This window comes from Anomalospiza imberbis, chromosome 1 (assembly GCF_031753505.1).
Source record: "Anomalospiza imberbis isolate Cuckoo-Finch-1a 21T00152 chromosome 1, ASM3175350v1, whole genome shotgun sequence".
NCBI lineage: Eukaryota > Metazoa > Chordata > Aves > Passeriformes > Viduidae > Anomalospiza > Anomalospiza imberbis.
The window spans coordinates 20,079,192-20,102,782 of NC_089681.1; the positions used below are offsets into that span (position 1 = coordinate 20,079,192).

General features: G+C 35.2%; 1 protein-coding gene across 30 annotated transcripts in view; it reads right to left on the minus strand.

Moving 5' to 3' along the window:
- The window catches only part of RIMS2 (regulating synaptic membrane exocytosis 2), a 446,434-nt gene that overhangs the window by 80,811 nt on the left and 342,032 nt on the right, over positions 1-23,591 (minus strand). For 15 of the 30 annotated variants that reach the window (XM_068183223.1, XM_068183392.1, XM_068183384.1 and 12 more), the window contains one exon: positions 8,997-9,097. The exons of 11 other annotated variants lie outside the window; for them this stretch is intronic. In XM_068183223.1, the coding sequence (XP_068039324.1) occupies positions 8,997-9,097 (101 nt within the window). Of the gene's footprint in view, positions 1-8,996; positions 9,098-14,116; positions 14,153-23,591 lie in introns of all 30 variants that reach the window. 4 more of the 30 variants (XM_068183201.1, XM_068183195.1, XM_068183190.1 and 1 more) reach the window with 1 other exon arrangement.

Here is a 23,591-nt window from a genome sequence, read left to right on the forward strand (position 1 = left end):
TGCCTCCTCAATATCACCCAATCTGCTTCTTTACAATTCTTGAAACTGAGAGTCAGCCTATTAGCCAGAAGTGAATTATTGTCCCTCACTTACAGAACACTATATCACAGTGCTTTGAATTTTTTAATAGAAAATCAGATGCTAAATAAAGTTCAGATACTATTAATTAGCTAGTAGATTCGGATTAAACTGCGGAACTGTGCAAATCATCAGATTTGTTTTTTACATGATGGCATATGTCATTCAAGAGAGAGCAAAAACAGAATTATGCATCCTGATTCTCTGAAATTAATGTATCCAAGATACTCTATATGATGCAACAAATATAACATCCTTCAAGGATTTTACATTGTTTGAAGAAAAAAGATAAATCAGAATAATTTTACTGTGAAACAACAGAACAAGCAGGATCTTAGACAAAATTGTGTTATTTCCTGCTATTATTCACTGACTCCAGAGTGTCAGTGAAATGTCTGGTAAAACAATGATTTCCATCTGCAGAAGAAGGAGAATACTCTTCCTGGTAAATTATTAAAGAAAATATTCTGTTTTCTAGCATTAAACAACACTAGTTCTTGTAAGCAAAGCCTTTAGTTCCCAGAAAGAACAGTGAAAAATACCACAGGTTAGAAAGGACACAGAGGTATTTTCATGTCTTAGTAACATTCTCACTGTGAGTGTTGTGGAAGGCATTGAGGATTTACAAAATCCTCCCTATGCTGAGACTCCAAGGTCCTGACCCTACTTTGATCAGCTCTATTGTGCAAAACCACATTTTTCAGAATAATGGCTGTGTGCTACATTTCCCTAAATCCTTCATATGAAGTACTTGCAGTACAGATGCTTGAAGCCACAGTTCTATTCATGAAAAATAACTGTGAGAGTTTAGGTAGTTAAGGTACTTGATAAAATAAGAATCAAAAATCCCAGAGAATTCTGATAGACACATATAGCATTTTTTCACGTGTAACAGCTGGCAAAAATTCCTCAAAACCACAAACTTATTGCTTAAAAAAATGATAAGCTGGTTAAATTTTCATTGATAATTTTGGGGTTGCTATCAAAGGAAATCAACCTATTTAATAAAGAGGAGCACTCCCAGATGTCAATAAAACACCCACACCACTAAAACATCATTATAGCCAGAGTTACAAATGATAACAGTAAACTCTGGCCAAATCCTTCCTCTGAGGTGTGCTCAGCTAAACCGTGGGAGCAGCTGTCCAGGGGCTGTCCCAGGAGCACCTCCTGGAGCTGGGCAGGACAGGAGGGGTGTGAGGTGAGGGGGCAGCCAGCATTCCTGCCTGCAAATCTGACAGTGCCCTGTCCATTCTGAGCAGCCCTCTGTGAAGCAGATAAAGGTCCTGCTTCTTCAGCTTGGAGAAGAAAAGGCTCCAGGAAGACCTTAGAGAAGCCTTCAGTGAAAAATGCCAAAGAAGGATTTTTCTACAAAAGCCTGTAGTGATAGAATGAGGGGTACTGGCTTTAAACTGAAAGAATAGATAAGATATTAGGAAGAAATTCTTTACTGTGAGGATGGTGAGGCACTGGAACAGGTTGCCCAGAGAAACTGTGGATGCTCCATACATGGAAGTGATAAAGACACGGTTGGGTGGAGCTTTCAGCAGCCTGGTCTAGTGGAAGGTGTCCCTTCCCAAAGAAGGGGGATAGGAAGCAGATGATCTTTCAGGCCATTCTATGATTCTGTGGTTCATTTTGAATTCTACACAGTTAAGCAGGCTCCATGCAAGCCCAGCACTGAGATTTCAGGTCTGACCTTTCTAAGTGTTTGCCACACTTTCCTCGATTTTTCAAGGTCAGCAGTGCAGCAGATTGATCTAGCAAACCTGTGTCCATCATGGAGCCACTGCTCTAGACTTTATTTCAAATGTGAATGACTTTTTTGTACATATTTGCATGGCACAGAATTAAGTAGCACAAACTGGTGTAATACATGTTATCATAGATTACTATTCTAATTTCTTAGAGTTTCCTGATTGTTGCAGCAATTCAATTAACTTCATATGTTCTCTATTTTTGAATGTCACACCTCGGCACCCAGATATTTAGTATCTATTTCCCAGTAAATTTTTTCTTTTTTTTTCTGTAGATTTTCTCACCTATTATCAGCATAGCATCAGTTTTAGAACAACTTAAATAATTAATTCAAGCACAGTCAAAGTATTTTGCACAGTAATTGCCACTTAGTTCAATAGCATCTTGGAACTTTACAGCTTAAATTCAGATAAAAACTGTACACAGAAATAATTGAGTTTACTATGAAAAGACAGCACCTCTGAACCAAAAGACTAACAATTCACTTGTCTATACAAAGCTGTTCAGAAAGGAAAATATATTCTATTATAAAAAGGATAAAATGTTTTAAGATAGATTTAAGTAATTGCTCTGGATGGAAGTTGATCAAAACATCATGCAGATGAGTTTAAAATGTGATTATTTATGGAATGGTTACAATGTTCAATTGAACCTGGCTTTTACAGAAAGCTGTTGATATAAATTTTGCTGTATATTAGATATACATATATGTGCTTATTAAAACATTTTTTTTCTTGAAAATACTTGCTCTTTTCAAGAGAATATTTAACTCATTGCAATAAAACAGAAGACTGTGTTACACATAGAATTTGTGCTTTTTTAATGGAAACCCAATTCTCTGCAATTGAAAAGCCCTTTTTCCCCCTAGTAGATGCCAATAACTATTGAAAATTCAGAGCCAAAAAAGAATGATGGCTTTATTTTTTTTACTTTCTTGATAATTTTTTCTCTTTGAAATTCACTGTAACATTATAAGGCACTTGAATAACATTCTATAATGTATTTAACCTCTTCTTTCTAAACATGATTACCAATAGAAGCTTACAAAAAATCTAAGGAAATGTGACAACAGAAGGTACCTGTCAACTGCTGAAGACAGCCAGCATCAATCTCCTTTCAGATGTTTAAATTTCAGCCACAATCATCATATGTGAATGCAGTATTTTTGTTAAGCACAGTATTACATTTAAAAATACCCTAAATTTCTGATAGAGACATGGATACTCAAGATTAAAAAATAAATCAAAAAATTATCAAAGGTAAAATAAAGTAAAGGAGTGCTTGAATTTAATGAAAAAGAAAAATGACAGCAACAGAAATCTTTTCTGAGAGTTTTCACATCTTTTACTGAAGAAGAAAATACTAGAAATCATAGCAAGCCACATCTATATTCAAAGTCACTACATGAATTATAAAACATCAGCAAAATACAGTTTGATAAAAATAGAAATTAAAGAAGAGGTATTTTCTACATTACCCCGTATATAGAATTCAATTCTAGAATTCTGAATTTATTTCATCTTGATATATTTTTAAGTCTTATAATTGAGCTTTAAATCCTCTCACTTATAGGAAACAGAACTTCCATTTTAGCAATTTATTTTTAAAAAATTATATTAAAAATACAATTAAATACTTGATTGAAAATATAAATGCTACCAGCACTATGGGCTAGAGAGACTCTCTGCCACTGACCAGCAAAATTCATCACATATCACGCACACATGAGTGATGGATTAGATGACCTGAGCACTCACAGGCTGTTGGCAGTGGCAGGACCTGTCCTTCCAGACCAGCTGGTGGAGCTACCAAGTTCCTGGCCCAAAGTACAATACTCATTAGTCCACAGGAAAGCGCAAAAGCCATGGAACAGGCAATAAGTAAAACGTTTCCTCACCTGGGAAGTTCTCAGTTGGTCTAATTGGTGTTTGGTTTATTTTCCAAAGGCAAGAGCTTATTGTTGTGGAGGTGGGCAATGGGAAGATGCAGGGAACTACACAGTAAGCCTACCCAATTCTACTGGTAAGGCCCTTATCTGTATGGGCATTCTACAGCAATTTACTGCACTGAATATTTGTGTGTAGTCTTATCTGTGTTAGTCTTTGGTTTCTTAATTATTCTAAAGCACAGCTCCATTCAATTTCTTCTGTTTCTCTAAGTGTTATCCAGATATTTAAAAATTTAAAATTTAAACTGGTATGTTAAAAAGAAGCATATACGAAACAATTTATGAACTGTTTTGAGGGCATATGGATAGCTAAATAGCTTCCATTTTGTATTTAGTATTTTGCATATTTCTAATTGCATCCTTAACAGCATCAGTTGTAAGAAACAATTTTAGATCAAAGAGGTATATTCATAATTATTGTAAATTATCAAATTATTACTGGGAATCTCATGATCCTCCAAGAACTCTAAAACAGTTGTCAATATAAAATTCATATAAATCAAATACAGCTTATATGCAGCCAAATATCAAAGTTCCCAACATCCCTTTAGTTCAATGTTTGTTTAACTCCCTTCTCCACAAGGGTTTCAAGAAGAAAGGTGGCAAGTGCTTCTGCTAGCACTCTTTGCTGCTCTGTGTACTGCTCTGCTTTGATTTTAAAGGAGGAGAAAAAGGGATTCCCAAAACACCATTACATGAAACCTTTCAATCAACAGCAAAGGTCAAAGGATTTCTTTCACATGTAGCTGTACCCATGGCACAACTACTTACTGCAGGTTTCAGAGGGAAAAGGCAATTCTTGGCAGCACTTTTGCACTTTACAAGACCTTACAATTAAGGTCTGCTTCTGAGGCATTCAAATTCAGCCTCTTCCATCTCCAGATCTTACCTTTTTCACATTCTCTCACACAGAAATCCCCTAAGGTTGCACTTTATTCACTGCTGAATCAAAGTGTCTCGTTCTGAAAAACTGCAGCTGTTCTGTGTCTGCATGCTGCATCTACACTACTCAAAAAGCTAAACACATGCTTGACTCTTCTTTTCCACAGTTTAATTTGTCTTGGTCTTGTTATCAGGTTAGAAGATCACAAACTAGCATGCTAGTATGCCTTATAGTACTATTCTCCTACACCAAACACAGAGAATTATGCTTGTATCTAAAACTTGAATTGTGGCTATTGATTATCAAGAAATGCAGCTTTACATACATCTGATGATGCAGAAAGTTTCACTCTTATAATCAATATGAATCATTAAGGGTGGAGTCAGGAAATCCTCTTTGATGTTCTGTATTATTCTGTATTTGATGTAGTTTTTTCTACATTTGGCTAAATAAGCTTGTTCAGCAAAAAAATCAGTTTTTATCTGCTCTTTTACCTCTTTTATCCCAACTTCATTCCTTGTTGCTCTAACATAGCCTATTGCTAATTACTACATTACTGACTATTACAATTGCTATATTATGTAACTGGATTTCTCTGCCTTTTTGTAGGTCATTATTTTTTTCCTAATAAAACAAATAAAACAAGTCTCAAGATATTTAGAGGTATAAATGTGTGTCAGCGAGTTGTCAGTCTCTGTTTTACCTTTGTTCCTAAAGAAAGCCATAGTTTTTCACTGCTGCAACTCCTACATAAATCCAGCTCCCTTTAGTTTGACATCAGTGACCAGACTTCTCTCTAGTGGTTAACATTAGCCTGAGTTAATGGAATTCTCTCTTGATTTCACACAGATTGCAAACATTTCTAGGGCTCTTTATACCAGAAGTATCTTCTCCCTTTTTTTCTCAGTAACAACAAAGCTTTTTAACTCTCCTCAGTTGATCCACTGGGCATGTTCTAGTCATGGGGCAACGAGAGAGGAATGACAGGATTTCTCACACCCTTCATCCTCAATTTGTCAGCAGGAATTCCTGTATCTGAGCACTGATGGGAATGGCCAGGGGAAGATGCTCCTCACCAAACATAGCACTACCAATTTGTTTGCCAGAATGGTGGGAGTAAGAAAGCAGGAAGCAAGGAAGAGAGGTTCAGAGAGGTTTAATGAGGTGGTTTGGGAAGTGACTCCAAAAGCCAGTTCTACAAAATGTGAACTGTGTGAGTCCAGCATGTGGCTTGCTCAGCTCCCATCTTGGCCCTTCCCTCTTCACAGTACATCTTGCTTAACAATTTAGAACTGGGAAGCTTAGCTCTTATGCAAAACAATAAGCTAGTCACAGAAAAATTCTTGAGGGAAATTACACAAATCAGGCTGGTGTTGCAGAGGCACAGTATGGTAAATGGCTCATTTTGCCTCTGGTGGAACACTCTCGTGCTACTGAGCATTTTTTCTTTATTTCCATAATTCAGGTTTTCCAGTATGTCAGAATCTACCAGCTCTGCAATTCAGACTTTAGTATATATCCTATTTAGTACAAGTTTACTAGTACCCAATAAGCAGAAATAAATAGTTGTTCCAAAACCAAAAATTAATTTGCATAATCTTTAGTGCCTACAACATTTTTCTCTCATCTGCTTAGCTGGAAACATTTACATGAAAGTTAATATAATACTTGCTTTCCATATGTCTGTCCTGAAACCACACTTTGGTGGCTTCTGAAGAAAGTTATTTAAGGAAATGTCTTTTGCACCCTACAAAATTAATATATACAAAATATTATGGAAGCAGAATAATTATTGTTCAAAAAATAATGATGCATGTTTAAGAATAATGGAAATACAATCTTTATCAGTCATGAGGAAAAAATATAAGGGAGAATCAATTTCATATTTCAGCAGCTTCTAAGAACACTGAGATCTGGAATTAAACTTTCCCCACAAACTTCTTAATGTATGACTGTGCAGCACAGAAGGGTATGTACCTTCCTCTAAAGCCTCTAGTACTGACTTTCAGAGGTAGAACAAAGCTAGAGACGTATAATACAGGATGCCTATTTTAATGTTTCAATATTTAATAGCACTTCTATTTTTATAGCGTATGCCTTCTCTGTAAGGAAAGATATTGGATATTTTTTCTTAAGTTAATGTAATCAAGAGGGACATAAAGATGCTGTTGACCAGTTGACTTTTTTAAAGAAAGAAATAAAAAAGGTAAAAGAAAATTCTATGTGTTGACTTTTCTGAATGTGGCTTAATGCCTACTTAATGATATTTTTCTCAGGCATGGCACTCATTAGTGCCAGCTTGTGCCAGCTGAGAAGTGTAAAAAAACTGAAGTCACTGTACACTGTGCAGACCATTACAGTCAGCATTCAACATACATGTTTCAGTTCATGATTTCAAAAGAATTTTTGTAGAAACCAGGTAGATAAATTTTACTTACTCATTTTCTGTCTCTAGATAATATAGGAATTTAATTAAGAGGAACTGAAGTAATGGTAGTAAAAAAGTGAAGTCAGAACTCTCATATGGCTTATGAGATTTATGGTTGTCACATGGCTTTGAAACGACAGAATTTTAAGAATCCATGTTGAATTACTACATATATGTGAATATTCAGTGTCTAGTTTCATAGGTCCATTGACAGAATAAATAACTCACTTTCAAGTAGTGAAACTACACTTAAGCAGAAGAATAAATTAACTGTTTATTTCTGGAGACATTGTTTGATGTGTGCAATAAATAAACCACCATATTCATAAAATTATTCCATTTATAACTTTCCTCTTTAATACATTCCAATAATACTGAAGGCAAAATTTTAATTAAAAAGATAAAAGATGTAGAGTGATGCCCAATAATATGGTGTAGGTGAAATGGAAAAACAAGGGTAGTAAATACTTCCTTAGGTAGTCATGTTCTATCTCACTCCTTTACATGAGAACCAATTTAATCTGCACCAGACCTGCTTCTGACTCAAATTTCAGTTAAGCATTGAGGGAGCAGGAAAATCAGCAGATTAAGTCTGGTTATACATACAATACATAAAGTCATATTTTTGTGGTACATACAATCACAACACCTACAATAAGGTCCACTCACAGTATTATGCTCATCTCTTAAAGGTAACACCTTTCAAAGCCGACAATATAGAAATGCTTTCCATAAGTGTCAAAATAAAAGAAACAGCTAAACATGACAGTATCCAAGTCCCTCTTACATGTTAATAAACATTCCTATGCCTTGTGCAGTTAAAACTACATTTGCAAAATACCCAAATAACCATGCAGCGCATCTACAGAGTTTCAAATTATCTTAAGCCATTTTCACACTCTTGGTTTTGTCAATTATATTTTCAATAATAGGGCTTTCCATCTGGAAATGGACTTTGCTATAGCACTTCTATTTTCCCACGCTGAAATGTATATTCTAGAAAGTAATTATATGAAGTTTATTAGTCTACATTATCTGCAAAACAAACAATTAATTATAATAAAATTTATAATTAATAAATTTATGGTTTATTTGCATTCGATTACTAAATGTCTCCTTTAACAGTAGCTTTGCCAATCCTGGGAGCAAGGAAAAACAACCTGAAAATAAAAGTCTAAACCAGATATTTTTTCCTTAGCCAAATTTTCTAGGTCAGAAGGCTCATGTTTTCCACTTAAAATGCGACCCCAATTAATGAAGTCTTTTAGAGGACACTAAATTATTTCTGTATAATAGAAATTTAAATTGAAAATATTTGATTACTTTAATTAACATACTCTATATGCCATGACCCTGTTCCAGATAGCAGGAAATTTTGGATAATATATTTAAGGTTATACTACTACATAGATAATCATATTCTTGGCAATCTGCCACAGCTTGGGTAAAAGCTTTTGTTAGTGTATAAAATACTTTTCCAAGTGCTAAAAAGCCACTATTAAACTAAGTAACACTGCATCTTCAAGTTTTCAATGGATCAAGATAACTCTCTGTTCAACTATATGAAAATCATGAATAAGTTTCAATATCTCTTGTGCCATCCATCACTCAATAAGCATCTTTTTTCCTACAGTTTGAATTTTTAAATCGTGGCACTGTTGTTCATTCTGATAGACAATTGCACTGCTTCTTCCATTTGCTTTAACTTATCCTTCTTAAATTTTAATAATCAAGAACACTGTGTGTTAAGAGTTTTGCTGCACATTTCCAAAATTTTATTATAGACACACAAGAAATTTTTACTGAAGAAACAACCTGGCACTTATCTATTACTTTCTAATAGGATGTTGGATATTTCAGTTTAGCATATTTTGTTGCTTTTCAAAACAAAACTCCCTTGCCTTAGAATGATAATCTTGTTCCAGCCTGGAATCTGATCCTGCTACCTGTTTGTACTTGCTCATTTTCATTTGGCGACTCCTTTCTTCTACATCCAGTGCACCTGTTAAGTTAAAAACAGAAGGGAAAAAAGAAAATAAATACACAAGCAGTCATCATTTCCAAGGTTAAAATTACGCTCATGGAAGTTTTAACAGAAAGAGATGAAATTTTATTTACTTAAATTCCGTGCATGTAATTTTAGTTCCTGAATTATGATTTTGCAGAAAACCAAAAAGTTGTAATAGGAGGAAAATAGCAGATAAGTATTTCAGCAGAATCTTAATAAGTGTTGTATTATCTACGCAATTCAAATGAAGCCAACTTTATGAAAAGAACTTAATATAAATGAAACACAGTGTTTCCATGGAATATAATTTTACTATTTTAAGAATATTCAAAAGAAATTGAGTCATTTAATTAATAAGGAGGAATGTAAAGACAACCTGCTTATTTTGGGTAGAGATTCTGGTTCTGCATTTATTATAAGCTGACATATCATATTAATAATCAAGTAACAGCCAAGGACTAGCAGACCTTCCATTTAGTATTTGAGTATATTCTTAGTATGCTCAAAAAATTCAAAGAGCAACCAAAGGAATCTTAAAGAGCCACCCAGTGGCATCACTGTGTTACATTCTAATGAAACACAGCTTCAAGAACAATTCCAGGAGTCACTTGTCTTGGATAACATATGTGATTAGCTTTAGTCAGGGATGGGGTCTCACTACATGACTCAGGCAGTAGCTGGTTTCAGCAAACTGCTACTGCACCACGATTTACAAGGTAAAATAATAAGGAAGTGCCAAAGCTGAGTTGGAAGACTGAGAAATAGAAAAATGAGAGGAAAACAACAGCTCAGAAAAGATTTTCAAACAAAATGTAATTAGCTATGATACACACATAAGCATGATTCTTTTTCACTTTAACCTGGTATATGTCAAGAATAAATCACTAACCACTGAACTCTAAAAAGCATTCATTTTGAATGACATTTGTCTTAAAATATCCATCATTTTAATGCAAAAGTTGTCTAGGATAAAAATTTCAGAATCCCACTAATCTTAAACAGAAATTTCTATATATTGTAAGTATTGAGCAATATGGACTGCATTTATGGAACTGAGATGGGAATATTAGATTGCAGTGTACTACAGAAACCTGGTTTAAACTCTAAACCTCAGTTGTAAGTCATGATCTAACAGCAAAGTGGGGCTTGACACAGAACCTGGGCCTCTCAGCTTTGTGTTTTCTATCTTGAGATCAATAGGGGTAGTAGCACATACTATGAGAACTGCCAGGTAGATGTGGCACTTCACAAGGAAATCTGGAAGGAGAGGAGGTAAAAGGAAGTGGGAATGCAAAACCACTAAGCTGTTCTGTTCTCTATAAACACTGACTTCTAGTTTTTGTATTCTGACTCTCTATCTTTACACCCTACAACAACTTGAAAGAAAAGACTTCATCAAAAATTCTAAGAGAAATAAAAATTAGGAAAAAATAATGAGAAAGAATAAATGGCATCTTATAGGGAGAAATAAAATGAAAAAGAGAGCAGCAGACGAAAATTTCTAAAATAAAATACAGTTCGTTTTTCCTATCATAATTTTCCTCAACCATTTTAGAACCCATAGCAGTTTGTCAATTTATCAATAAGACGAAGTGAATTTTTTAGGATCTAGTTTTAAAAGCTTTCTTTTTTTTTTCTCTTGAAAACAAAAAGTTACACATGAAGATATTTTCTGTTTTCAATGACAGAAGTAACACATGATTTTTTTAAGTAAAATACTCCAGCCTCCTTTCAAAGAAAGAATTCACCTTTATGCTGAAATCAAAATCTTCTTGTTATTTTTCAGTAACGTAAGAAAGGAGACATTTTTCACAGAAAGGGACATTTTTTCAATTTTTCTTATGTTTTATTATGAAATCATGGCATGTTTTCTTTGTCTCCAGACATTCTGCCAAATTTTAAGAAAGTGCAAGTGAAGAAATAACAATTCCTGAGCATAAATTAGAAACTTCAGAATTACTTGAGAAAATATTCATTCTTATCTATGATCAGTTGACAAAGGGAAAGTTAGAGTTCCACAAATCCAATTACCAATAATGTGTACAATATATGTCAATCAAAAGGGGAGCAGAAGATACAAGGACTTGGTGTGAGTCCTCTGCAACAAAACAAGAAAAATTTGTAGCTTATTTTTTCTCAAGACAAAAACAAAACAGAAAAATGTTGAAAAAAAAATTATTCAATTCCCATAAAATCTTATTAAAGGAAAATATAACTTCCTTTGTATTTTTGAAACTGTCTTTAACAAGTGAGTGAATTCAGTTATGAGCAAATGGAGGAAAACCCAAGGGCAGTGGATAGTTCATAATGCAGAAGAAAGCTCTGGCTCTACTGTGCATAGAACTGACATGCAGAGAGTGCAGGGTTACTGTGTGCCCCGGGCTGAGCTCACTGTAACTTCAGCCAGATGCAGCTGTGACCTGCACAGCAGCAGGAAAGGCTGGAGAGTGTCATGGCACTTCCCATTCCCATGCGCAGCATGAAAATGTCACACTGAGTGGAGGGAATGCAGGGCTATCATCACCTCCACTTCTGCTGGCAAATCTCTGCTTAGCTCACACCTATGTGGGAGGGTTTAGCAGAAGAAAATATTTCTAGAAAGTTCAGTAACCATGTGGGCGCATTAAAGCTTCAGCTTTTAACATGAGTTTGGACAGCAAGGTAGAACATCAGTCCTACCCTAAGGACTCCACTGCAGTCAGCAGCTGTTCATGGAGCATGTGTCAACAAACCAGAACTAACCTGAATCTAACCATTAGTTATCAACAGTGGTTAAAATGTAGGAGCATAAGCTTTCACACACCTGAATCACTCAAGGGCTGACTGAGCCCTTGTGTTATTAGCTCCTGAGCTGGAGCCCAGTACAACACGTTTTCAGGACTATAAAGACTGGCACTAGAAAAGTTAAAGCTGCTTCTAATATACTGAAGTACTGATATACTGAAGTAATGCATCAAAGTGTATGCAACCAAATTTTGGCCAGGTAAAATGAGTTCATTTCTTCATGAACATCCTTCCAGAATTTTGCTTATAAACAGTAGTTGTGCCTCCAACAGAAATATCCAATGAGACACTAAAATTCCAGCCATATGAACACAAAAATTTAAGACGGAAGGGAAGAACAAAGCCTGGTGCTGCTCATCAGTTATAGCTGGGGTCATTGGACTGTAGGCAACATTCTGGAGTTTTGGTTATTTTGAACTCTCTAGCATTAAAAACCCATGGCCTGAAGGTTAGCTCAGTAGGGTTTTCATGGGCACAAGGCTGACAGAGAGACAACTGCTGATTCATTACCAGCTATTCCCCATATTTTCAGAAGAGAATGTGCTGAGGGAAAGTAATATAACTACAGAGCAGACTCCTGAAATGCCAGAGTAAGCACAAGAAGTACTGTGCAGTGCAGCCCTATAATCTCAGATCCACAGGGTCTGCAGTGAGAGACTGTTATGCCAGAGCTTAGCTCTAGTGACTACAGTAAATTAAACCTTGGGCCACATGAATCTGATGCTTGTTTTTATCTATGGAAATGTAACCACTAGACAATGAACTATCATTTCAACTTTAGCTATAGGCTATTTTGTGACAAAAGTATAGAAATTTCTCAAGACACAGACAAAAGGCTGCCTGGAGGCTGTGGAAGTAAATCAGAAGAAAATACCCCAGATGCTGCAAACAGGATTGTATGAGCAGGAGTGCAATCAGAAAATGAAGCCACCTATAGAGACTATAGAATCCAGTAACAAGCAACAGGCAGGGCCCCAAATAAGAGGCACTCAGCTTGAACTATAACTACTATTGCCTGTTAAACATAGTAGAAAAAGGAACTCTGCTTGATTCTTTTATTGAAGTGGAAGCTAGGGATAAGCCCTATTGGGGTAAGATCCACAAAATTCCTACCATCATCTAGGCGGTGGCTGTATAATTCCATTCCTACAACAGGACTCAGGACAGGCACTAAAATCACAGCTTCAGCTTAAATAAAAAACATTATTTTCATGTTTTAACTTGAAATAAGCTAAGTTGAAACAAGGTAAGATTCAGCTACTTCACCACTAAAGTGAAAGGCTGTAATGAGTGATTTGGTTAATACCTAACTTTTCCTAACCCCTGAGCTGCTCACTGAGTCACAGTTTTACAAGGAGATAAGCAATCACTGAATTCAGCCTAGAGCCAAAGACTGTTATTTGCTCTTCAGGTCAAATACTGGCTACTCTCTAGGGTAAGACTCTCCAGCTGATAGCTTGTGATCCACACCAGAGACAAAAGGGACAACAAACTGGCCTTATCATCCAGCTCAGCCTAAGGCAAACCTATCTGGTTAAAAATCAAAATAAAACCAGCTGAGACCTCTGCTCTTTCATTCTTTCTTTCATTGCCTTCCCCAGTGGGACTTACTAAACCATTCTAGTTCCTAGAGATGCTGGTGATGGAGATCTTATAGCAGGATCTCAGTTTGGAAGAGGAGTTTGCTGTACAGTGAGGCTTCTGTGGCACAAGGGGTTAAAGGAAAACTGGTATGGAAGAAGAGTGGAGTTTCCCTTATAACATTAAAACAGATTTAGTTTTGAATATATATGGACAAAAGGGATAGAAAATTTGGGAGGCACAGCCACTAAGGCATGGGGAAAAACTTATGATGAGGGGATTAAAGTCTGATAAAGAGTGATATTTTGGAAATCAGAAACTTCTAATAGAGCAGAAAAAGGTGTGCAGGTGAGCACGCTCTGTGTCTGGAGAGGGGAGGACAGAACAGAGGTCTTAAAGTGTATATCTGCATTTAGCTGATTCTGGTCTCTTTCTTACCATTTCTCACCCTTATCTGACATCCTTAAAATAGCAAAGGAAATACATTTGGGAAAGCCCTTTCTTAGGTTCCATTTCCTAGTGTCTATTTTGAAATCTGCAAAATTCATCAAAATTGCACTCCAGCTCTTTGCTACATATTTGCTCAAACATAACAGATCAAAGAATATAAGGGAAAAACACAAAAATATTTTTAATAAGTCACCCTACCTGTATCCCCATTCTCTGGATCTGTTTTCTTTTCTTCTACAAACAAATGAAAGCAATATGTAAAGCAAAATGAGGGGGAGAGAAAAAAATGCAGAAATAATAATAAAAGTAATATAAAAATGCATTAAAAAGGAAAACATTAACAAAACTCACCAAATTAATATAACATAAAGAATTTAGTCAACCAACCAAGTATGGTGCTCTAAATCTAGAGGCATATTCACTGCATGCTAGTGCATAGATTTGTGTACTGTTATTGAAAATTTTCTGAAGGGAACCCATGGAAATTTTGTGCACTTCCAGAATCATTAACACACTCAAGAAAAAGAGAGCAAGGCAGGTGTCAGGTAGAGTTACTTTCCAGTTTCCTTAATCGAGATGACACAAAAATAGAAGTAAAAAAAAAGTGCTTGTGTTGTAGGTTTTATGCAGTGCACACACAAGATACAGTCTAATGGTTCAGGCATAAAAATTGAATGTGTCAGAATGGGTTTTGGCAATTACTTTAAATCTTCATTGGTTTAATCAATTCTCATAGCTTCTACAGGTTAAAAGGTTTAATAATGATATTACTGTAACTTGTCTTAGAGTTAAAAATTATGAAGAACAAAAGACACTACAACCAATACTCAGAAACCCAGTTCATGAACATAAACTCAGCTGACTGATGCCAACTCTGAATATATATCAAAGGTTGTAACTGGCTCAGGGCATTCATCTGTCACAAAGAAATGAAAATACATTGGATCCCTATCAAATAATTTGGCAGCCCATAAATAATATGAAATCCAGTTTTGGTAAATAATGTGAAAGAATTTTAAGTCAAATGAAATTTACCTTAATTTGAAATACAGTAACTTTGAAATAGGTTTCCTTTTCAAAACTATATTAAATTCAATTAAAATAATCCCATGAATATGGAGCAACAGCCCCCAAGCCACACACCAAAAATAGTATGCATTACTAGACATAAATATTTTTCCAGTGATTAGTTATTGATGATTGCTCAAAAGATTATGATCTAATTTAAAGTACACAAACTGAAGAAGAAAACAAGGATTGTTGTATTTTAAGGAAATATAATTTTGTAAGTGGGTATCAAAGCAGAGGATGAAGTCAAAGTCAGAGAGAAATCATACTCAAGCAAGGTAGAATCATAAGAAGGAAAAATGTGTTCATTCAGAAAGCATAAATAATATACTACACTTCAATAGGATCTGGCTTCCTATTATGTGTTCTGCTGGAAATTTCTAGTGGAACTAATAGGCAAATAAATGGGAAACAGATAAGGCAGGTCATAAGCCTACACTTTCAGCAATCAGAGTGTATTGAATCAGTTTTTGGAACTTCTTTCATTCCCTGACCTTTCCTGCCTCACACTCTACACCATTTTTAAATAAGGCTTTTTGCATTCTTCTGAGTTGGCCTTTGGGCAGCCTGGCCTTACAATTTATGTGGGCTGTGGATAGTGCTAGGAAAATAGCAGAGAATTATAGTTCTGTTTGCTTTTCAACCTTTCAATATTTTTATTTTTCTTTTAGTTTTAAATTGCTGTTACCAATATAAAATCTACAAATACAATGTATTTTATTGTTGTATTACTTTCTAAAGCAGAAAGTAATTTGATAGCAATATCACTGATCCAACATAATGCACAATAGAGGAAATTGAAAAACACCCATGAGCTTGAGCTGAGAGAGAATGATGACATTTCTAGGTGGGTCCATATGCATAGTGAAAAGAAATCTTTGCCTAAATATTATCTTAATATAGAAGTTTTATATAGGGTAATAATTTTTAAGAGGCCTAGAAGTCCATTCATCCTTATGTCTAAATGTATTTCAAACATGTATATTTAAATAAATACATTGTCAAAATAAAGAAGTTGGAAACCTGTCCAACTTTCACTCATTCTTGGTCTAGATATACAAAGAATATAGAAAAATATTTTCAAACCGGACCGTAGAAATTAATATCATAGTATTAGCAAACACAAAAGTCTATTAGATTCTTGAAATTTAAATGTGTAATTGAAGTGCTGTGACAAATCTCTACAGTAGATATATTCCTTAGATTTTTAGTAGAAAGCTCAACACAGTGGATTCTACTCTTCAAACTGAGGTTTCATATGTATTGTGAAGAGGTGTATGAAGAAGTACTAGAAAGGACTGAAGATTGACTTGAGAAAGATCTTACTTGGGTGGAAGCCGCAGAACTTAGCAAAATTGATATTATCCATTTACCAAATAAAACAATATTAACATCGCAGCAGCAAAGACCACTGCACCTATGGGCCTATTCATCACCGCTAAAGGATTTTAGAGCAGGTTCAGGATGTTGATACTAAAGTAATTTATGCTTTTGTTTGTAATGTGTTCAAAAGAAAAAAGCTCTAAGGAGCCTTAGTGTCTTGAAACTGATGAAAACCGATAAATCACTATGAGATTATTTTAAAATGTCTCAAACTGAAAAATATGAGAAGACAAAGTCACTAGTCATTCCTAAAAAATCTTGATATGATTTTTTTATATATGACCAGTATCATCACATTAGTCATTCTTTTTCTACTTACTTAATTTAACCTTGATTTACAAAGTGAAAAACATATATTGTATCCTGTGGTGTAATGTTCTCAAATCAAGAACTAATTTTTTTCAGAGCAATGTACTTTGGAGAAAATAAATAAATGCTTTCATGAAGGAGATATTTCTGCACATTACAGAAAATAACTGTATGTTTTCTGTTTGATCAGAATACAGATATATTTAAGTATATGGATGAAATATAGAAAAGAACTACAGATTGAAATGCTAAACTATTCTCTTTCAAAACCTTCTTCTACCATCAGAGTAGACATTGTTATTATAATGACCACTGACATTTTATTTAATAGTAGACACAGACATGCTCCCATCGTCTAACTCCCTGTTTTTTCTAACTGGTCCTAATATATCTGAGAGATATCTAACTATCTAATATGTATCTGGAAGATAAAATGAATAGAAAAGAATACAAGAGCCTCATTCAAGAGCAGACTTGTCAAGAACTAAAACTGATCTAAAATGGCCTTGATTTTCTTGGAAATGCCTTAATTAAATGACCTTTGCTCTTCTGATGGGTACCTGGGGGTGCCAGGGCCCCATCAGACTTCACCCACCTCACATCAAGTCTCATGTAGCAGGGACTCCAAGTTCCTTGGAACACATGAGAGAATACAATAACAGTTCCAAAAAGAAGCAGGATAGCAGATTTCTCCCTAGTCATGGATACCGATGGCAGTATTGAACAATTGCTCAAAAATTACTGATGGCAGCATTGAACAATTGCTCAGACTTGCTGGTTCCTGGTGAAGATAATGGGCAGCCTGATTCTTCAGCTTTAAGGTTACAGCTGGGAGGTGCTGGGCTTCCCAGGGTTTCTCCCTTCTCTCACAGATGGCTGCTCCAAACTTAAGGTTAGATCCTGGTTCTGTCTTGACCTTTCTCTTCTCACTCACCTGGGATCCAGGTGAATGAGATTTACATAAACTGAGCAGAGGCCTAAAATAAATCTTGACCTCCTTGTTTTGAATGAAAAAAATTGCAGCTTCCAATGCTGGAGGATAGCATGTCATTGCAAAAGACAGATATGGAAGTCCTTGTTTGTTTCTGAGTTTAGGCATAAGATATGACAGTGACATAAAAGTTTTTATCCTTCTATTTTTCATATTTGCAGACACTTGATATCAGCAATATGACTAGGAATTCTATTTATACAGTGGATAAATTAGCTCCTCTACTTATGTGCCTTATTGAAAATTGAGTCTGATTTCTTAAGGCAGTCCAAATTATTAAATAACATTTTATTTTTAAAATTGAATATACATGTAGTACCCTAACTTTGGGTAAGTACTTCAAAAAATGCTAGCTGAATTTCTTACGAGAGATTTCTCTTGAAATGCTATTCATGAGAATATGGGAAAATCAATTTTATTCTGAAAAAAAAATCCCTAAAACAACATCATAAAATCACAGAATATTCTAAGCTACAAGGGACCCATAAGGATCATTGAGTCCAACTCCTGGCCCTTTATAGGACAGCCCCAAGATTTTCACCATGTGCCTGAGAGTATTGTCTAAAGACTTCTTGAACTCTGTCAGGCTTGGTGCTGTCACCCCTGGGGAGCCTGTTCCTGTGCCCAGTCACTCTTGGGTGAAGAACCTTTTTCCAATATCCAACCTAAACCTCCCCTGACACAACTTCAGGCCATTCCTTCAGGTCCACAAAGAGAGATCAGTGTCTGCTTCTCCTCTTCCCCTCACAAGGAAGTTGTAAACTTCCACAAGGTCTCCCATTCAGTCTCCTCCAGGCTGAACAGACCAAGTCACCTCAGTCATCCCTTGTATGGCTTCTTCTCAAGCCCCTGCACCATTCTCATAGCCCTATTATCAAATCCGGCATCTAAATTTTGTCATTCGGGCTTTCAACAGTGTGAAAAATATAACTGCGTAACTGGTACAGGTCTAGCAAAGTATCAGATGCCGTGATATAAATGGTTACTGAACTTCACTCCAGGCCTTTATGTCCAATTTGCAGCAAATATTAAAAAAGTACTGTTGCAGCAAACAAGTTCTTTCCAAGTCTGTGATCCACATTACAGTCTGAATGAAAAGAAAAAGAATTAATGGTTGTTGAAGTGTTCTTCAACTTAATAATACTTATATATTCTTGATACTTAATGTTACTGTTTAAATGTATCTTATTTCCCTTAAAAGGGCATGCTCAAAAGAAGACTATTTCAGCCAGCCAGCTTCCTAGCAGGGAACATGGCTTCACATTCCTGTTTTCTATTTTTTCTATTTGAGGATTGCTTGATGGGTTTTTTCTTTTTTTTTTTTTTTTTTTTCTTTTTTTTTTTTTTTTCTTGTTGGTTTCAAGCTTGACACTGACACACTAAAGAAAGACTAAAACCCGGGGGACATTTCTCACCACTTAAATAAATTTTTATCACAATGCTAAAAGCATGTTAACAATGTTTCTTTGGATTATTTGCAGAATACATGGTTCTGTTTAGTAAAATAACTGAATAACATGATGTGGTAATCTAAACAGGGAAGTTAAAGAATCTCTACAATCCTGGGTTTATAAATTGACAGGGTCAGCTAAGGTCTCCATTGTTAGGTATAGATCACTGCAGATGGTAAAGGACAAAGATCTTTTAAAACAAGCTGGAAAGTTCTATTTTGTATATTTATTAAAGTGATGATTAGGGCTATGGCTAGCCCTTTTTTATGCTGCCTAGATCCATTGCCATGGTGATTTTTGCAGGGTTGCTGGTGATGTTTTCCTGTGCCTCATACAAAGATGTACACACACTTTGGTGGCTTTCATAAAATACTGATGTCTACATGGAAAAAGCGTGGAAGAAAGTCAAATATTAGCTAAAACATTCCATTTTGCTTCTCCCAAGAATCCTGGCCCATCCTCCCTATATAAATGACATGAAATAGGATTTTGAAAGTGTGAAAGAAAAATGTCTGAGTGGCCAGTAGGCCCTTATATTCTACACTCATAAAAATCCATTCAGATCAGCCACACTATAAACTGCATTGTTTTCAGGAAAACCTGAGCACAGTCTTATTATAAAGCTTTCCAATATCCTGTTTGCCAAGCATGCTTCTCAGAGTTCCCACCACTGGTACACTCCACAGCATAACCACAGAGAATTCCACATTCTAATACAGCCATTTCCAATCATAGGCACAAACATTTGGTAATAATTGTGCCTCTGCTTTCAGAAAGGCTAACAGGTATTAATAGAGATCCTTCAACCATCAAAGAATGCAAGACATATTCATTAGCATCTCAATAACTAGAAAGATAGTCAAAGGTTTAACCAAAGAACACAAAATCATCACCTGCATTTCGAACTCAGAATAGTTACAAATTAAATTACCAAACATTTTGCAGAATTATGCTGTCATTTTAAATTACATAATCTGATCGTTTTACTATTTTAGCTTCAGCAGACTGATCATCAGCCTTTATTTTTGTGGTTTAGTACAGATGGCTACTTTGGAAGTTTGGTTTCTGGATTTAATTCTAAACAAAATAAAAAATAAGTACAAAGAGCTGCCCAGCCATCCAGCATGATGCATCTATTACTATGCTAAGTACCTGTAGACTGAATTTAGAGTTTACAAAATTAGACTGAATTTGGAGTTTACCCTTTGGGTTTTGTTGACCAAATACAGATTTAGGTGCTTTAAATGTCTCTTTCACAGTCTAGGGCATCTGATTTTAAATAAGCCTGTCAAACTAAATATCACAGAAGTGTTCAGAGATGCACAAGTAATTTAATCATATTTGTGCTAAAATGTTACAAATCCTACCCAGAAATGTTTTTTCAACATAAGGAAAATGGAAACAAGGCATCATCCTGTTCTATAAAGGAAAGTGTGTCACATAATACTGACTATAATAATAACTCAAAAGCAGAGGGGTGTCATGTTCTGTTTATATGTGTATATCACAGAAGATTCACTTTTGGAAGAGTTGAAAAAACTCCCACAGTTCTGTAAGGTAAGAATGAATTAAAAGACCTGTGCTCCTTGTCTTCTTCTACACTTGATTTCTTAAACACTCTGAACTGCACCATTTTTTTTTTCCTTGTTTTCTCCTACAGTAAATTTGCCACACCCTTTCACTGTTTGGCCCTCTGCTCTCCAGGTCTATGAGCTCTTCCAATTTGGTCACTCATCCTCAGTAAGGTTTGTTAGTTTTTGTAGGCTTCATTTCCATCAATCATGTTATTACAAAGAAACTTCATAATAAAGCACCAAAAAATGGTACTTCAAAGCCCTTGTCCATTTGAATTTCACTCTGAAAGTTAACAAAAACTCTAATCAAGCCTTTGTGTGCTCTTAACATGACAGTTTTATGCCAGAGGTTGCAAAAAAGGACTTAATCATCTCTTTCCATGCCTTTCATGGCCCTTTAGAAATGGAATAGTCCCCACTATCTTCTAACTTCTATCCACATTAGAAAGTTTAGAATGCCCGGGCATCACTATGTCACCCCTTCTCATCCTAGAATTAATTACTCAGCACTATTTCTTCTATTTGTGCACTGACTGCCTTCGTACTGGCATGGATCTGCCTTTGCAATGTTTTGATGCTCATTTTTTGGGCAGTTATTTGAGTCAGCTAGATCAATTGTTGGAATTCTGAGGAATGTTCTCTGTATTTCATATGTTTGAAGAACACAGTAAGTATTATGTGCAATTGCCAGTAATTTTTGCCACGATGATAACCGGTTGGTCTCACCCATCTTAGAGATGAAAATAAAGATATCTGCTTCTCACTAAGGCTCTTGGGCAGACAAGGGCTAACTTCCACTTCTCCTGAATGGAAGTATTCTTCATGAAGTCATGGGGATATGAACAGGAACACATCTCCTCAACAGTTTTCACAATATCTAAACCTATGAAACATATTAATTTGAAAAATTTGAAAACCCTGCATCTCAGAGCAGGTTTGTGAAAATCCGGGATCTCAAAGCTCCTCCTTCACCTAAGAAAAACAGGGTTTAATCATTAAGGATGCTATCAAGCTCTACTGCTGTCAGACAACAAAATTTATCTCAAAATACTTTTGCTTCTTATATTTCTGAACTCGTTTTGTGCTTGAAATATACAGCAAAAGATCTGCACACACTTCCTAAAAATTTTCAATAAAAAAATTTAGATTTTTTCAAGGAATAAAATTTTATTTTTTACAATTATAGATTATAATACCCAGAGATAGGAAATTGCAACATTTGTCTATCAATACAATTGTAACATATTCAGATATTTAGCTTTCACAAGAATTCTTGGTCTAATAACATCTCAAATCAATAGCTAATCCTCTGGAATACATGAATGTTTAATCACATGAAAAATAAACCATGATAAATAAACTACGCAAAAACCATTTCCTAAGAAAATCTATAAAGTGATAATCCTAGATTCACACTTGTTAAAGTAAATTCTAAAGCAATGGGAAAATGCTTTATTCTAAAATATGCCATTGAAATGAAATCCTTGTTTTTCAGCTGTGCTCCAAGTGCCTTGTACTGAAATGTTTAACCTAATTTGTTACAAGGGCAAACATGGAAGAAGATCTGTTTCAAATGTGCATCTGAAAATACCTTACTATACACACAATAATTTTCTCCTGAGTTTAAGGGCAGTAATAACAACTATTGCAACTGCAGAGCTGATCATGCTTTTGCATTTGTGTGTGAGACAATTAAATTCATCAGTGCCTAATACATTTACTTAACACTGTGAGCTAAGTAGTGTTTTGCAGAATTGCAATGTCAAAAAATGTAATAATACAGGGTATTACCTACTTATATATGTTCAAGAAACACAGGTGATGAAAATAAATGTTTTTTTGTGACCATTTTAAGGTCTGATTTCTTCCAGCACTGAGAGAGATATGGACTGATTCCATATTCTGATTTAATATATTGATTCAATCAGTAACTTAGAGGAAGGTTTTTGAATAAAAAAAGCCTACAGCTTTTATTATGAAAAGACAGGAAATGGGTCACCCAGTAAAAGAGATTCAGAATCACTGCACAGTAACTGGCAGTGAATCATAAGTACAAGGTAAGTAAGCTCAGTCTTTCGACAACTTAATTTATTAATTCCTAATAGTAATGATTTACAAAAGAACGATTTCAGAAAACTGCCAGTTTTCTTCCCTACCCATCCTCCACTTTTTTTACCCTGTAATTTTAACAATTTCTATCTTGAGATTTGCTTAACATGAAAAACACAGCAAATAACATCTGCGAGATTCTGTAAAAATAATCTATGACTCTAATTAGGACAAGACCAGTACGAAAGGTAAAACTGAGCTCTGAAGGAGCCAGTCATAGTAGAGAAAAGACAAAAATGTTTCACTAAATGTCACCTAAGTTTAACGGACCAGTCAATGTACCCCAAAACTTCTCCAGATTTGCCAACCTAAATGGCATCCAAGTGTCTTCTCTAATTTGTTGGGATAATAGCAGAGAAAAAGGAAATTAATCAAAGCTTTTACACAGTAATTGTAAAATTTGAATTGTACACCTGAATTTAATTTAATTAAATATGGGGAATTTTGCAGTTGTTCTACATACCACAACTGAACAAGCAGGGAAATGTGAACAAATACTGCGTTTTCAGAGATAGGATGCCTTGATAGATGTTAGTTCTCCGCCAGAAATATAAATTACATGGAAAATTCAATAAAATAGCAGCTTAAAATTTGTTATGAAAGAAACCATAAGTAATGTGCAATATGAAATAAAAGCCTCATAAAATATAAAGCTAAGTGAGGACTCCAGTGTTCTGACTTCTTGCTCCCATACTATCATAACTTTTTGATTTGCACTTTTTGGCATGAGAAAAGAGCTTTTGTTCACTAAAAACTCTACTTCTAATTGAAACACGTTTTATTCAAAA